Source organism: Gavia stellata, chromosome 4, assembly GCF_030936135.1.
Source record: "Gavia stellata isolate bGavSte3 chromosome 4, bGavSte3.hap2, whole genome shotgun sequence".
Taxonomy (NCBI): Eukaryota; Metazoa; Chordata; class Aves; order Gaviiformes; family Gaviidae; genus Gavia; species Gavia stellata.
Genome location: NC_082597.1, coordinates 71,057,517 through 71,072,939, shown reverse-complemented (window position 1 = coordinate 71,072,939; position 15,423 = coordinate 71,057,517). Strand labels below are relative to the sequence as shown.

The 15,423-nt window shown below is 38.6% G+C and overlaps 1 protein-coding gene across 1 annotated transcript in view; it reads left to right on the top strand.

Annotated features, from left to right (window-relative positions):
- EPS8 (epidermal growth factor receptor pathway substrate 8) overlaps window positions 1-15,423 on the top strand; it is a 136,013-nt gene that overhangs the window by 87,498 nt on the left and 33,092 nt on the right. The window contains exons 5-10 of the mRNA XM_059816288.1: window positions 6,065-6,132; window positions 8,118-8,279; window positions 8,479-8,628; window positions 10,942-11,024; window positions 12,823-12,959; window positions 14,773-14,846. Coding sequence (XP_059672271.1) covers window positions 6,065-6,132; window positions 8,118-8,279; window positions 8,479-8,628; window positions 10,942-11,024; window positions 12,823-12,959; window positions 14,773-14,846 — 674 coding nt within the window. The remainder of the gene's footprint in view (window positions 1-6,064; window positions 6,133-8,117; window positions 8,280-8,478; window positions 8,629-10,941; window positions 11,025-12,822; window positions 12,960-14,772; window positions 14,847-15,423) is intronic.

The following is a 15,423-nucleotide window of genomic DNA, read 5'->3' as shown; positions in this document are numbered from 1 at the left end:
TAATCCATCTCCACATGGATTGCCATCAGATTTCAGAGCTCTGTCTCGCTGTGCACTGTACAGACATTTTCCAATTCGGCTATGGCAGGGGAAGGTGGGATCCACCATTATCCTTCTTTGTGCTATCATAACCATAGCGCTGATAACATTTATTACATCTGGCCTATGCAATTATTTGCAAGACATCAGTAGAAGTCTACGCATTGGGATTCCTCGTTTCTGTTTTAGGCTTTTAGGAACTGAAAATTTGTTGTACCAAAAGGTATCATAGCCCTAACCAGCACCATCCCTGCTTCAGGTCACCTGTTAAGACCCAGACTGAGATTTATTGCTTTTGGTGAGAATTTTCCCTACCTAGATAAAGAATTAGATTTCTCTTGCTGTGATACATTTCTCTGTGTGGTCTTCTGGACAGTGGCACAGAGCCAGGCTGCGGAAGAGTTTATTAAGCAGCTTTCTAATTTACTATATTGCTGCACCCTTTTCCAGTTGGAAAATGGGTGAGACAGGACTCTAACCTTAGCTATGTCAGGTTCTGTTCATAGCTCTGCCTGAAGGGACCTTGGGCCACACTGGTGTTTCTGTCTGAAACAGTGGAATAGTTATGAAAGTATGAAACAGTCCTCCACAGAAATAACTGGGGAGGGGACAGGGTTCTCAGTGTAGGGAGGGCAAGGAAGAGAATGAGGGGTGGCAATCTAAAGCCATGTTTGTCTGTGTCACGTACTCTCTAGTGTATTCTTGGCTTGGCTAAAAGTCTTTGGTCAAGAGGTCATTTTTTTTTGTTTTCTGGTGTTTTGGCTACTTCCAAAATTGGTATGAAATCACCTTTTCACATCTTTTTGAAACCAGAAACATGGTCCATTCCTGATGATTGGCGAATTCAGTAAGTTCACAAAGACATAAATTGCAGTAGCGTATCTCCACATGAGACAGCAGGAAGAGTATTTGTTTCTGTGTGTCAATGTTTGTGTTCCTTTGAAAGGTTTAGTAGCTAGCAGATCTTACAGTCCAGGACCTATGAGTGAAATGCTGTGCTGTGTTTAAGTTTATTGCCCTTGCCCTGTGAGAGATTTTATTTTTTCTCCAGTTCCTCTGGGTTGCATTTGCTATAGATTGCGATTAAGAATTTAACTTAAGTGTCTTCTGCCATGATCCTTTTTTATTATTTTTTTTCCTTTTTCAGATGGAAAATACTTTAGGTAAATTGTGTGCAGCATACCAGCAGGGTTTGAGCTAACTGCAGTATTAAGGCTGCACTGTACTTTGCATGTTGGATGTAAAAGCTGCAGTAAGTAGAGTAAATAGAAAAAACTCAATAGTTTTAATAGTTTTATTCATCCTTTGATAGTTTTGTACATCCTACCTGGAAGTCTCTGTTGCAGAATTTCACTTCAGCTTCAATAATGCTCTTCATGTATGAAGGGACCTGTGAGATGCTGAGACTGATCAGAAGGATTAGGAGAGTGAAATGCAGCATACAAAACTTTTTTTTTTTCAGTTTCGGGGGTTGATCCCAGCCAGCAACTAAGGACCTACCCAGTTGCTTGCTCATTCCTCCTGTCTCCTCCCTGCAGCGGGATAGGGGAGAGAATTGGATCAAGATAAAGACAGCTTAATAAGTGAAGAGGGGGGAGGGAAAAAACCTGACAGAAAAAATAAGTAACGCAAAGGCAATCACTCACCACCTCCCACAAGAAGACCAATGCCCAGACAGTCTCTGAGCAAGGGCTACTTTGGAAAGACTACCCACTGGTTTTATTGCTGAGCATGACATTATACAGTATAGAATATCCCTTTGGTCAGCTTGGGTCAGCTGTCCCAGCTGTGTCCCCTCCCAGCCTCTTGTGTACCCCCAGCCTGCCCACTGGGGTGGCAGAGTGAGAAACAGAGAAGGCCTTGACACTGTTCAGCAATAGTTAAAACATCCCTATGTTATCAACACTGTTTTGGTCACAAATCCAAAACACAGCACCATACAGGCTGCTGTGAAGAAATTTAACTCCATGCCAGCCAGACCCAGTACATTCAGTAAGTCAGCAAATTCTGTTGCTCATTTTCAATAGTAGGAGATGAGTTACTTGCATTTGAAGATCATGTAATAAGTCAAGAGGCGTTTTCAGGGTTTCTGTAAAAGCAGTCAGATTAGTATTGCTGAATAATAATCAGCCACTTTGATATGTGAAAGAGTTGAGAAGATGGAAGCTACATTTCCAGAAGAATGGCAATGGGCAACTCTGTAGGAAAAGAAGAAAAATAAGTAGCTGTATATGGATAGAAAAAGACTGAGAGAGTCAGGTGCTTGGATATATCTGACTTGCAAGTGGAAACATGGAAGCGTTGTAGGAAGAAGCAGCAGAATCTTGTGTCATCTGGGTAGAGAAGGACGCAAAACAAGTTTGCAGGCTTATATCAATTTTGCTAGAAGTTCAAGGCAGTGGAATGCATCAGCAGAAGGGGGTGCAAAAGTGTTTGTGTCCTCCTTTCAGAGGGCAAGGTAAGAACCTGCAGAGGTTTGTAGGTAGAATCTGTGACGTGAGCAAAGCACTAGGAGAAAGCAGAGGCCGAGATTTAGTTTTGAGCTACTGGGAAAAACCATGGGAAACGGGGTGCATTCTAGATGCCAGTCTTTTTTTTTTTTTTTTTCTTTTTTCCTTTGTGTTATGTTCATATTATCTTCGTGAGATTTTATTCATTCTTTCTTCAGTGCAATTTATGCCAGGCAGCCAAGAAAGCTATCTGTCAGGGGGCCTGGGTTATAAGCAGCTGGGTTGACCCTGTATGGAAAAGGAGACCCACTTTCTAACTATTGAACTGTAAAAGGGTTGAAAAACAAAGGTTGAGGAAAAACACTTCCAGAAGCAACAGAAGAGTTTTGCCTGATTCTAGGGTACTTATTAGAAGATGTATTTTGAAGGGTGAATAATTTCAGGATGGAGCGGTTACCTGTATTACCTACCTCTAGCTCCTCTATAGCAGTGTTAACAACATTCACGGCTGCTGTAGGCCACTTCTTAGCTCATCCAAAACCACATAAAAGTTGCAGCACTGAGCAGTAATTAAGAGCCTGTGAGGTACCCTATCCTTTTTTTGGTTTGGTCTGTAACTGCAACAAGACTTAGAAGTCTCCCGTTTAGGTTGCATGCTTCACTGCAGAGTTTGCATCATTTTCTTGGACTCCCAGAAAAGGGATTCTCCAAGTCTGCATAGGTGACATACATTACATGGTGGTTTTGGTAGAAGGGCCTGTAGGATAACAAAAAATGGTGGTTGATGCCTCATGCCTGTCAGTGCTTAAGAGGCATTTGGACAATGCCCTTAATAACATGCTTTAACTTTTGGTCAGCGCTGAAGTGGTCAGGCAGATGGACTAGACGATTATTGTAGCTCCTTTCCAACTGAAATATTCTCTTCTATTCTGAATGATAACTTGGATCTCTAGCAGGTTCTAATAATAATTCTACCTGCATTAAAGTAATAAATACATAAATAGGAATTGTTGCTGAACTCAGTATGGATCATCAGTAGTTGTGGTGACCATACTATTTGCTTGTTAACACAAACACACATTGACTTTTGCTAATTGGATATTTTTATTGAAGTTCTTGTTACTATTCTGTTATAATTAAGAAAGCAGAACTTGAGGGGCTCTCCTTGGCTCTCAAGTGTAGGCAACCACAGATTTTATTAGCATTCGGAAAGCTTTATTTCTTATATAAACGCTATTGTTCTCACAATGACATAGTGTGTTGAAAAACTTGCCATCATGTCTACTGTGAGTGTTAGGGCTGCTCTGTGGAAGAGGATGTGTTAATTAGTGCTACGAATGCTTTGGGATATCCGGTCTTAACGCAAGACAAAATTTCTGTGAAGCAGAGCAAGGAATCTCTTGCAAAAGTTACTCTCTTCTTCCTAATTCCTTTGGAGCCTTTATATATTCTTTGTTTATTTAAAACAGCTCTAACTGTTAAAGTTTGCAGGATTTATAAACCTTACAGTGCATGTAAAATTTCTTATCCTGCTTTAATTTGATATTGTTAAAAAAAATACTTTTATTCGCCTAAAAAAAGATAACGACAGTCAAAGCTGAATATTTGATGCATTGTTAATTGAAACAAGTGACTTTTTTTTAAGCATGTATTCTTTCTTACTGGACAGCATTTAACTATCATTTACAGTCCATATCAGAAGACTGTTAACTGATCCCCTTGGAGATGCAAGTTCTGTGGGGTTAAACTAGATACTATTTTTTAATTCCCTTGTTTTGTTAGGAACAGATGGACTTTACTTCTTCAGGTCATCATCCAAACAAAAAAAGAAAGGTAGCAAATCAGACAGTATTGCTTTACTGACTGTTTTGTTGGGGTGTGCATGTGTGTGTGTGTCTCCTGTGGTTAAAAACAACCAAAAAAAATACTTTAAGTAACATGCTGCAAAAGCAGAAATAGTAGTTACAGTTGGAATCAATATAGATCCTCTGCCCTGGCATTTCAGTATAATGGAGAATTAAAGGCATCTATTTTAAAATAGTCACACAGATAGTTACAAATTCTGATAATCCATGGGGTTCTTGAATTTGGCCGATTGCATGACACACTCCTCTTGCTAAAGCAAACTGAGTAGCTGCTGTACAGAAGCAGGAGGGCTCTGTTGCACGAGCGATGTTTGTCATCATAGGAGAGGGGCTTCAAGCCAGTGAGGGATTTCAGAAACTGTGTTGTCTTTCATGAAAGTCACTGAGAACTGGAGAGATAAATGGGCATGATTATAAAAGGTGACAAATACTTCTACAAGTGACACCTGAAAATGAGGGCACTGCTGTATCTGTCAGCACCTGAAATTCCTGTCTGAAGGAACGCTGGTCACCGAAGAGCCTTTTACAGTGTGGCTTTCATGGTGTCCTTACTGCAGATCTCTGTATGTCACAGATCATGTGCTTGGTAGTAGTTAGCATTTTTTTATTTTGCAAGAAGTAACTTAACTTTCCTGTCAAAAGAATCACACACTTATTTTCTGGTGAAGTACTGAGAATATGATGAAATTGATGGATTTTGTATGTACATCAGGTACTCTCCTTCTGAACAAAATCAAGCTATCTATTTGACTAGAAGATCAGAAATCAAGTTATTTAATGAAATGGAGAGAAAAGAATTGCCTACTTGCAGAGTTTCCTTGGACCTTTCTGGGCCAAGTCTCCTAGTGACTTCCTTCCTTAGGCAAAGACCCTGGTGTTCGAGGTCGGGCCCTTAAGAGGTCATGGTGAAAAAAGAGAAAAACCCTCCAAATGCATTCGATTTTTTTTTCACTAAAGTTGAAAAGTTTTCTTCAGTATTCATCTGAGTTCATTATTTTGTGCGGTGGGTGGGTGTCATGTCTTTATCTTGAATTTTCCCTCCTCTCCTGGTTTGATATTAATCTATTGTATGGAGTAAAAGGCAAATGATGTTTCTGACTTTGCAGCATTGTGTTTTATTCAGCTGAAAAATATTTCTGTTTAGAGATCTTTGGTGTGTTTTGGGTTTGGGTTTTTTTTACCCCTTTCCATGCATATTTCTACATTAGCAACTCATCAAATTGAATATTTTAGGAAGAAATAAAGGATGAGTCAGGTCTGGTTTGTGTGCGGCTTTGTTGTTTTGCAGATTTAACATGTATATCAGAAAATACTTATGCTTGCAAGTGCATTCATACAAATTCAGTAAGCCTGATGCTGGTTAACCTATTGCTACCGAAGTGGCAAGCCAGTGATTTTAATAATCAGGCTTCCCAATGAAGGGTTTTCAGTCAGAACACTGCTCCCCTCTGGTGTCCTGACTCACTGTGACGAGATAACTGGCTTTTGCTTGCACCCACTGGTGCTCTCTTAACATCGTTGACGTAAGTATGATCCTTGTGCTGGACTGTGTGGGGGTGAAGGTTTTTTCTGTCGAAATACAGCAATTATCAGCAGCTCATCTTCTGCTTTCGTATATACAACTAGTCTTAAGTGTCTCTGAGAAGTATTCATAACAGCATGATAAGAAGTTGAATGAATAATTATTCTTTTTTTTCCTCCCATCTCCAGAACAAAGAAAGAATTATGCACGAGACAGTGCCAGCAGCATATCCGAAACTTCCCAGTATCACGTAGAGGTGAGACAAGGAGTGATATACCAATTATAGCTTTCAGTTACATGCAGTTATTTTTTCCCACATGATTTTTGAGGGTACATATGCTTGAAGGCATATACATCTTCCAAAATATCATGCCAGCCCGAGGTCACTTCAGAATAGATTACACTGAAATGTCCCAAATTCTATAGCTTTGCCATAATGAGCTGAAATTTTGATATAGGAGAATGCAAGCAAAGTTGTGTGTAGATTGGCAAATGGACAGGACTTCTCAATGGGATATCAATTCAACGTGTTATGCTGCCCTGTCTTTGAACCTGCCTTGTTGCAAGGATGAGGCAGAGCTGAAAAACCCTGTGCTGTTAGTGAGGCACACTGGATGATATTTAAAATGAATACTTTGATCAGTTATAATCAGCAGAGCTGACAGAATATTCAGAAAGAGCTGAGCATTAACCCCTAAAAGCCCCAGTTAGTCTACTATGGAGTAGTTACACAAATATATTCTGCCTGCACAGATTCTTCCCCAGAGTGAAGTGCAAAGTATGTTACTTCCCAACTTAAGCTGTTTTGCAGAATTACTGTGTGCTGCTGCCATAATTTATCCAGGAGTAGATATATTTAAAATATTCAGCAAAGTAAGCTTGGGTGCCCATATGTAGCCTGTTAAGCACTTTTGGATGCAATGCCTCATTTTGTAATCTTACTTTGGCACAAACTTTCTCCCACTGCTATCAGACCACTATCATGGCTTAAGCCAAAACTTGCAAATGCTGTAGATTCTCAGCTCCTTTTTGCTGGGTTTTAAATTAGCTGTAAATTGTGAAATCATATACTGAAGAGTCTTAATTTCAAGTGCTTCCATCCTATGACCAGCTTGCAAATGAATACTTGTGTTGCTTCTAATTGTCTGTCTGTATTTTTCTTTGGTTTCTTCATAACAGTTTTGGTACTGTACTGGCATAAAAATTAGTACTTGTATTTGGAGTCTAAGCATTCCTGGGTGAGCAGTCAGTAGAGAGTTTGTTTCACTTCTTTTAAATACTTCGATTATATGCAGCTTGTATCTACTCCCTTGTCTGTCATAACTAAGTGCAGTTATCCTGTAATAGAAGAAAGCACAGTTAATTCTTCTTGAATTTTCTTTTTCTTTTTTAAGTTATTTAGACAATAGATGTGCAAGCATATTTTAAAATCGGTTTAGCTTGAATGAGCGTAACCAGGTCTTCAATAAGAATGTGAAGCTGGATTTATGCCTGGATAAAATGAAATAATTTTATGGGTTGTCTTGCATGGTTGGCATGTTGAAGGAGAAATTGTCAAAACCATAATGACAGGGAAACTAGTTGATGTGATGTCTGTGAGGTAGTATTCAATTTCTAGACCGTTAATTGAATCTGAAGAATATTCAGTTGATGGTGAGCAAAAGTGGTTAGTTTACTACATTTCTACTGTGATCCACATAAAAGAAGCAACTAGCCTGTCCATAAGGTATCCCAGTCAGATGCAAGCCCATCATGGTTGCTATCAGCATGCTAGCTGGCAGCTCTGGAAGAGATGAGGACACTCCAGGTCAGGGTGGTGGTGGAGGTGTGTTGGCAGGGTGTTTCTGGGAAGCTTCTGCTGACGCTTCCTCGATTCAACTTGCCAAGAGAGACAGGTTTTCACTCCTCAAGAAAGCTAATTAAATACTTAGGGTTTAATTCTAGCTGTGATACCTGAAAGATGTCAGAATATGCCTTCAAGTCTAACCACTTACTTTAGGGAGGAAATGACAGAGGATGACAAACAGTGAGTTACAAAAATCAGTTGACATAAAAAGACATTATGGACCAAACAACCTCTCTTATGGCTTATTGGTGGGATCTGTCATACACAAAGGCATTTTTATTCATTAATAACTTGTATTGCTATTTCCTGGCAATTTGAATACTGACACTGCCTAGCAAAAGGGAAAATGATTTTTTTTTTTTTTTTTTTTTTTAAATGTACGTCCCATTCACTAGCACTTGACCACCTTTGTTCTGGACCGAAAAGAGGCAATGATTACAGTAGATGATGGAATAAGGAAGCTGAAATTGCTGGATGCCAAAGGCAAAGTGTGGACTCAAGATATGATTCTTCAAGTGGATGACAAAGCTGTCAGTTTGGTGGACTTGGAATCAAAGGTAAGATCTGTGAGTGGCGGTCTCATTTTCAGAGAGAGAGAGAAAAAGGGGACAGGCAGAAAAATGATGTATGTGAGATTTGGTATTTTAATTAGCCTATTATCACCTTTCCTTTTTAACTCATGCAGCTTTTCTGAGATCAGGACACTGTGTAGTAAGGGGGTATTTTGTGTTTGATTTCTTTTTTCTTTTCTGGCAGAATGAACTGGAGAATTTTCCTTTAAGCACAATTCAGCATTGCCAAGCTGTGATGAATGCATGCAATTACAATTCAATTCTTGCATTAGTATGTAAAGAACCAACCCAAAACAAGCCCGATTTGCATCTTTTCCAATGTGATGAGATTAAGGTAAGCTAGTAATGGAGATCTGCTATGACTTATTTGAATAGGAGAAATTTCATGAATTGGCAAGTTCAGTAGATAAAATCAAATGGGCTGATTCATAGAAAATAATTTTGTTCTTTTATTCTTATAAATATGCTTTAAGTTTAATGCATTTATGATACCAACACTACTTATGTTAGTAAATGTAGCATAGTATGTCTTGCAAGAGAGTAGTCCTGTATGTAAACTGAATCTTTAGTGCATGTGCAAATATGTCATTGCTGTAAATACTGATTCTCGGGCTCTGTAGCGGTTCATTTAGGTTTGCAAATGAGTAAAGTTCTGGAATATGTGTATGATTTACATTCACACTTCTGAAGAAAGCGGTGTAAAATAGTTTGAGTTATCTCAAATTTATCTTATAATCTGCAAAGCACTCATCCGAGCCCTGAGTCTTACTTAGTTTTTCCCCTTTTTCTGCTCTTTTTGTCACTGAACAATTAAACCTTCTCTACATTCCCACCTCTCTGCATCTCTGCTTTGCTGGAGAGATTAATGAAAAAGAAAATATTACTTGCAGGAGGGGCAAAACAAGGAAAGAGATTGTTTGTCTCTGATTAAAATATTTCCCACAAGCATAAATTTTTTAATATATTCTTCAATACTTCCGTATTTCCATGGTTATAAATTTTAATTTCTGTTAGTTACACTATATAATTGGTATTTCTTTAAATTCCAATTGATAATTTCTTAAGGATTTTTTAATTCCTTTGTAGTAGTTTGTATCATTGTCTTAAAACAACAGATTGCTAATCACATTGTGCAACCGTTTTGAAATTGGTATAGTGAGAGTGGTGTGAAGACGACTGGCTAATTGCGTGATTAGTTGCACAGAATTTGCTGTTTCAGTGGAAACTGGGATCCTGTGAGAAGTTCAGGTGGCATTATGTTAAATAATGCAGGGATCCTTGTTGGGGTCTGGTTGGACCCCCCTTCCCGAAGTGTAGAGGTGGTCTCTTTTCTTCAGACTTTCATCTTTTGAAGTTGTTTGTCTGTGTACAAATAAAAATGCAGAGCACATAAGGATGACTTGGAAGTCCAGGATCTCTCTTTTCTTCTGAGGTATTGTTTGAGTCTGTGACCACACCCTAGCTTTTGTTCCTCAACCAGACTTGGCTGGTTTTGAAAGGCTAGGTCTTTCTCCCTTGCCTTTTTCCTGCTTTTGATTAGAAGTTACCATGAACCTCAGGAGCCTCTGCAATAAAAATTAGTCAAAATCAATAATATTTAGGGCATTCAATATTTTCTAAACAAAAAAAAAATTAAACATTAAATATCAAGAGTATGATTAATGGAATTCTTCTGCGTTTAAGTTCCTCAAATCCCCTTAAGCTTTTTCTATTATTTCTTTAACCTTAATGTATCCCCTGTCCATATTCTGTAGTGCAATTCATTATTGCCTGAGAAGTCCTTTAATCCCCTTGGATCCTGAATTCAACACAATCTTCTGGTCCCAGCAGAAGTTACGTCTTCCTCTCCAAAAGTTACATACTTCTCCATTATGAGGGTACTAAGAAAGACGTGGACCTTGTAAAGTGAGCCAGACACTGACAGATTTGGACTTTGACAGCCTGTGTAGGAAACTAATTTGTCAGCTGAAGACGTGTAACAGAGTATTCTAAATCCTACGGAAGCTGTGACCTATTTAACGCAAGATCTATTAAAATAATGCCTTAGACATGCATCAAAATTTCACTTGTGGGCCACTGGTGGAGGCAGACCACAGTTATGAAGAGGCAGGAACCTACAGATTAGGAAATGTTCTGAAAAATTCGTCTTCTATTAAATCAAAGTGAAATTGGAGGCTATTGTTATTTTTTAAAGGAAACTGTATCACTACAAGTTACTGTCCTAATCCTTTATGCTGCAACTATCTATAGTAGTTTTGCTTCTACTATCTATAGTAGATTTTTTTTTAGTAGTATGTCTTTCCCCTAACATGCTTGAGAAAAACAAAAATTATGTACATGGAGGGGAAAAAACAACTTATTCAATAATGGCTGCCTTGAGAGAATTACAGCTGTTCAGACAAATTTGGTATCTAGATGACATACTCATCTGATCATAATGCTTGAGACTGGAACAGTGACAAAAATACTGACTCCCAAACAATAGCATTGTGTGTTTCTTTGTTCTGTTTATGTGTAAAATAATTTATTCCAGAACTTTTAAATAAATGGGATTTGATAAGGGATTCTGGAATCTAAAGATGCCGTAAGAAAAAGTTCATGAGGAGATATAGCTGATAACTGATGGTTTCTGCTTCTGTCTCTTTAGGCTAGCTTTATTCATGAAGATATTGAAAGTGCAATCAGTGACAGCAAGAGTGGGAAACAAAAGAAGAGGCTTGAAACACTGAGGTAAAAATCTAACTTCTTGGCACTATGTAGGATCACCAACTAGTGCTACAGCATTCAGAAGCTCTCCAAGTCTGCCTGCTGTTTTTTACTCTTTATTGCTAGTTGGTAATATGCTTCCAAAACCACATGTAGAGGCCTTGCTTTAATAATTATCTCATGCTGTCTCAATTTATAGCATCACATTTAGCTTTCCTGACTCCACCTTAGTGAGGGGAACAGCTGACATCAATACCAGTTGCCAGAGAATAGCATTGCATGTCTCTGTTCTGCATATGGGTCAAGTAGTTCAGAATTTAAATTAAAAACATAAATGCCCCATAACTCCAAGTAAGTAAGATTCTGCTAAAAGGGTTTGGGATCTAAAGATGTTAAATAAAACAGCAACTGAAGATTGACTAATCTTCCTGCCTGCCTGTTTAACGGTGCTGAAGACTCCTTGTTTCCCTAGTAGCAAAACCTTCTATGCCAGTAAGAAAACTTGGGGGAAAAGAGTCTGTTGGGTTCAGAGAAGCTTAATACAGAAAAGAGAGATAGCCAACAGAGGTATAACAACAAGGACACAAATATATTAGATACTGAATGGTTATGGTGGCAGTCTGTTGAAAAGTTAGCATGTAACTGTGTCCTGATAGTATCTCTCAATAACACTCAGACATGTTGGATGTGCTGGGAAACTAATGAGATTTAATTGGGAGGAGAAAATAGGTCAGTACATCTAGCAGGGAAAAATAATCTGATATATCAGTCTCTGAGGGCTCTGAGGCCGAGAGGTCATGAGTGCATGACAGCTCAGCGCTGGTTACTCGCTGTTGTATCATGTGCGTGCTAGCATGGGTCACGGGGAGAGACCCTCCTCCCTGACATTGCATTCTCGAGCCACTGCAAGGTTACTGACAAGTAGAAGTGTGGGACATGCAGAGAAGAGTGCCCAGGAAACTGGAGGAAGGAACAGTGATGGAAACATTGTTTTTTGTTCGGTGTTCAAAGACCAAATAACACGTGACATTTTGTGGTGTTGTTGAATGCCATGAATGAGATGGGATTATAAAGAGAAGAGTTTAAGGTGAAGATCTTGCTTTTAAATAGGGACATGGGGAAGGGATAGGATGTGTATGTGACAGGAGTTGTTGGCAATTTTTTGTCTGTTAGTATCAAGTTGCAGAATGATTTTAAAGACCTCTCTTCTTATGGTATTTAAAACTACATTAAGAATGGGAAAACTGGAAAATTGCAAGTGGGAAAATTGATACAGTCTATGATGGGATGGTACATTTGTATTTAGGCAGGATGAACAGGCCACTGAAATAAAAAGGAAAACCAACCTGTAAATTTAATTGGTTTTGTTGGTAGAGGTGGTTGACAAGCTGTCAAATTTATGGACTAGATACTCAACATGTAATGGCTGAAAGATAAATTCTAATGAAAAATTTCACACAAAATGGAAGTCCAGCCAGTAAACTGCATATGGTGGTAAAAATGCCATCTACAAAACCCAAGCCACTGAATTTACCTGTGTAAACTGGCAGATCTCTAGACATTATGTTCTGTGGCACTCCTTGGGGATTTCCCGTGTGGTCAGGTGACAAAGGTTTGCTAACCCCAGCATGGAGTGGGTTTCCTACTAAGTTTAACTTATTTATACATCATGGTCTTGAGTACTGCTTACTTGGCAAGCCGATAGTATGTTCAACAGTAGGAGAGGTCCTTGTACAGCCTCCTTGTCTTCTCTGCTTAAGCACCAGAAAATAGAATGTTTTTCCTTCAAGTGTCACTTCTGGGCTTTCTTCTCTTCCTCTAGGATGATATCCAAAGCTGACAGCGCCATCCCTCCGCCACCGCGGGCGCCTGCCCCTGTGCCGCCGGGGACCATCACCCAGGTGGACGTGAGAAGCCGCGTGGCGGCGTGGTCCGCGTGGGCTGCAGAGCAGGGGGAGCGTGAGTATTTCTGGGAGCCCGCTGCTGCACAGCGCGGTGACAAACAGCTGTTCTGGGCAGTAGGTTTTTATGATCCTTAGTAATGAGAAAAATAATTTGGAAAGACCACTTTCATAAAGATTACAGTAATTGAATCCAGATACAGAAATGGTTGTACGAGGGCACCCCTCTGTCCTCGCTGAGAGCAGACAGGGTTATTCTCCCCGTCTAGTCTGAAATGCCTCAAGCCACCGTTGCCTGATCTAGGGAATAAGACCTGACTGTCATAATGTGACTTGTCATTTCCTTGCATTTATCCATTTTCTGAATTTCTGTTCAGAGCTGCTTTTCCTTGTGTTTAGCTGGGTGGTGGTGTGGCCTACCGATTTTAACCTGGGCTTTTTTGTGAACATAGTAACATTCACACTAATCAGTGCTGTCATAACTCTAATAATTTAATGATGCTCTCTTCAGTAATAGAGAGAGCATAGGCCAGATATTTTGGACAACTAAAAAATATAATTAGGGATTAAAAGGTGACAAGAGATCAGCGTTATTTATTTATTTTACATTTATCTTTATAATGGCCTGTATGGCTAAACTAGTTCTTTTTTTTTTGTCTTTTTTTCTTTTTTCTTTTTTTTAAAGCCTTAACCAAGGAATGCTGTAGCATTTCTAATGGGCTTGGATTTTTTTGTTTGGTGGGTTTGTTTTTTTTTTTTTAAATCTTTAATGGAAATATTTTTATTTTGATCAGATTTCTCTGAAAAAAATGTTCTTTAGAAAAAAGAAAGTTCCTTCTGTAAAATAGACTGTATTAAGGTTAAGGTGAGGCCTTTTTTTGTTTGGATGTTTGGGGTTTTTTTAATAGTAGATACTAAAATATTAGAATTAGAAGTCATTAACCATGGAGTCTTTATTATTTTTGGTTTATTAAACTATATCTATATCACTCGACAAAGTACACAACTATGCAAAGAAAACAACTAAAAATCTTCAGAGAAATCTGTAATATTAAGAATGCTTTCATCTACTAATCTACAGTGTTACATCTGCCTTGAGTAAAGGATAGTTTGTTCTGCTGACTTCTCCTCACTTCAGAAAAGTTTTGTTAGTTTGTCAAGTGTCTTGCCGGACGACTTGTGGATCTGAGTTCCTGCAGTTCCTTTTATTCCACTCATATGGATCTTTTCTAAAATGTATTTGCCAAAATCCCACCTATTAACAAATGCAATGCAGTACTTAGTGTGACTTGAAAATGCAAAACTTACCATTTCTCAAAATGTTAACCCTTGTTGTTTTCAAATAAGAGTCACTGACTCTCTCCGTTGTTATTTGGAAATACCAGTTCTATCACATCATTACCTCCCGTTTCTATGTTGCCAGACTTGGCAACCCTTTTTGCTAATTACTTTTTACATCAAAATTGACTTTGAAGTCATGGCTACACTCTTTCTTGCTTACTTCTGCTGGAGTAGTTTTCTGCTTATTTTGCAAAATGGGATCATTTCTCATTACATTGTGTTTATAATCTGCCACTTTCTGCTGTAATTTTTTAATTTAGACCCTGGTACCACACTTCTGTGGTTAACTTCATTTATGCAGCTCAGTTGACTGAAAGCATACACCTAAGCTTTTTTGTGAGACTTGGCAGAATCAGGCATTAGGGTGCAAGATTTTCAGGTTGTGTGGAGTCCTTGCAAAGTGAATGGTACAAACAGTTTTGTCCATCTTTTTCTTACAGCAGTAGGTTTAAAGCATAAGCTGTATAGGAAGTGTTGGTTACTAACTCTGCATATATGGATGTCTTATTCTCCTCCTCCCTTTTCTGCAGTTGAAAAACATAGACAGTACCATGATCATGAAGAAACAGCAGAGATGATAGCAGCAAGGATTGACAGAGATGTTGTAAGTGAGACACTATAGGCGATATTGCTTAATATCTGAAATTTTGCAGCTCTACTTCGTGGGAAGACTTTTTCCACGTGAGAAATTCAGTTCTGGAGGAAAGCTTTCCAGGCAGCATATGTTTGTGTGGTAGACCTAAAAATGAATAGATGGTAGTTCTTTTTCTTATTTTTTTTCTTTAAAAAAAAAAAGGACTGAATGTTGATGTAAAGTTTTCTGCTGTGAAAAGCTAGAAATATAAATAGTAATTTTGTGTGGTAGACCAAATTCAGCAAACTATGTAAGGATAAAAAATTCCATCAATTTGGTGGGACTTAGATTTGTGCAATATCTGGAAAATAAACATACGGTCATTTCTGGAGACAGGTGGACCTCGTATATGCATAACTTAAACTTTTCTTCCCTATAAGCAACAACATTGGGCAGGTCCTATGACGTATGTGATATCAAATATTGCCCCATTTGTCAGTTGTAACTTCCTACTGTTCTACTTTGCTGTTGCCTTCAGGGGCTCATTCATTCTCCTCTACTTGAATTTAAAACAATCCTTCAAAGAGCACTTCTCTATAAAACTGCA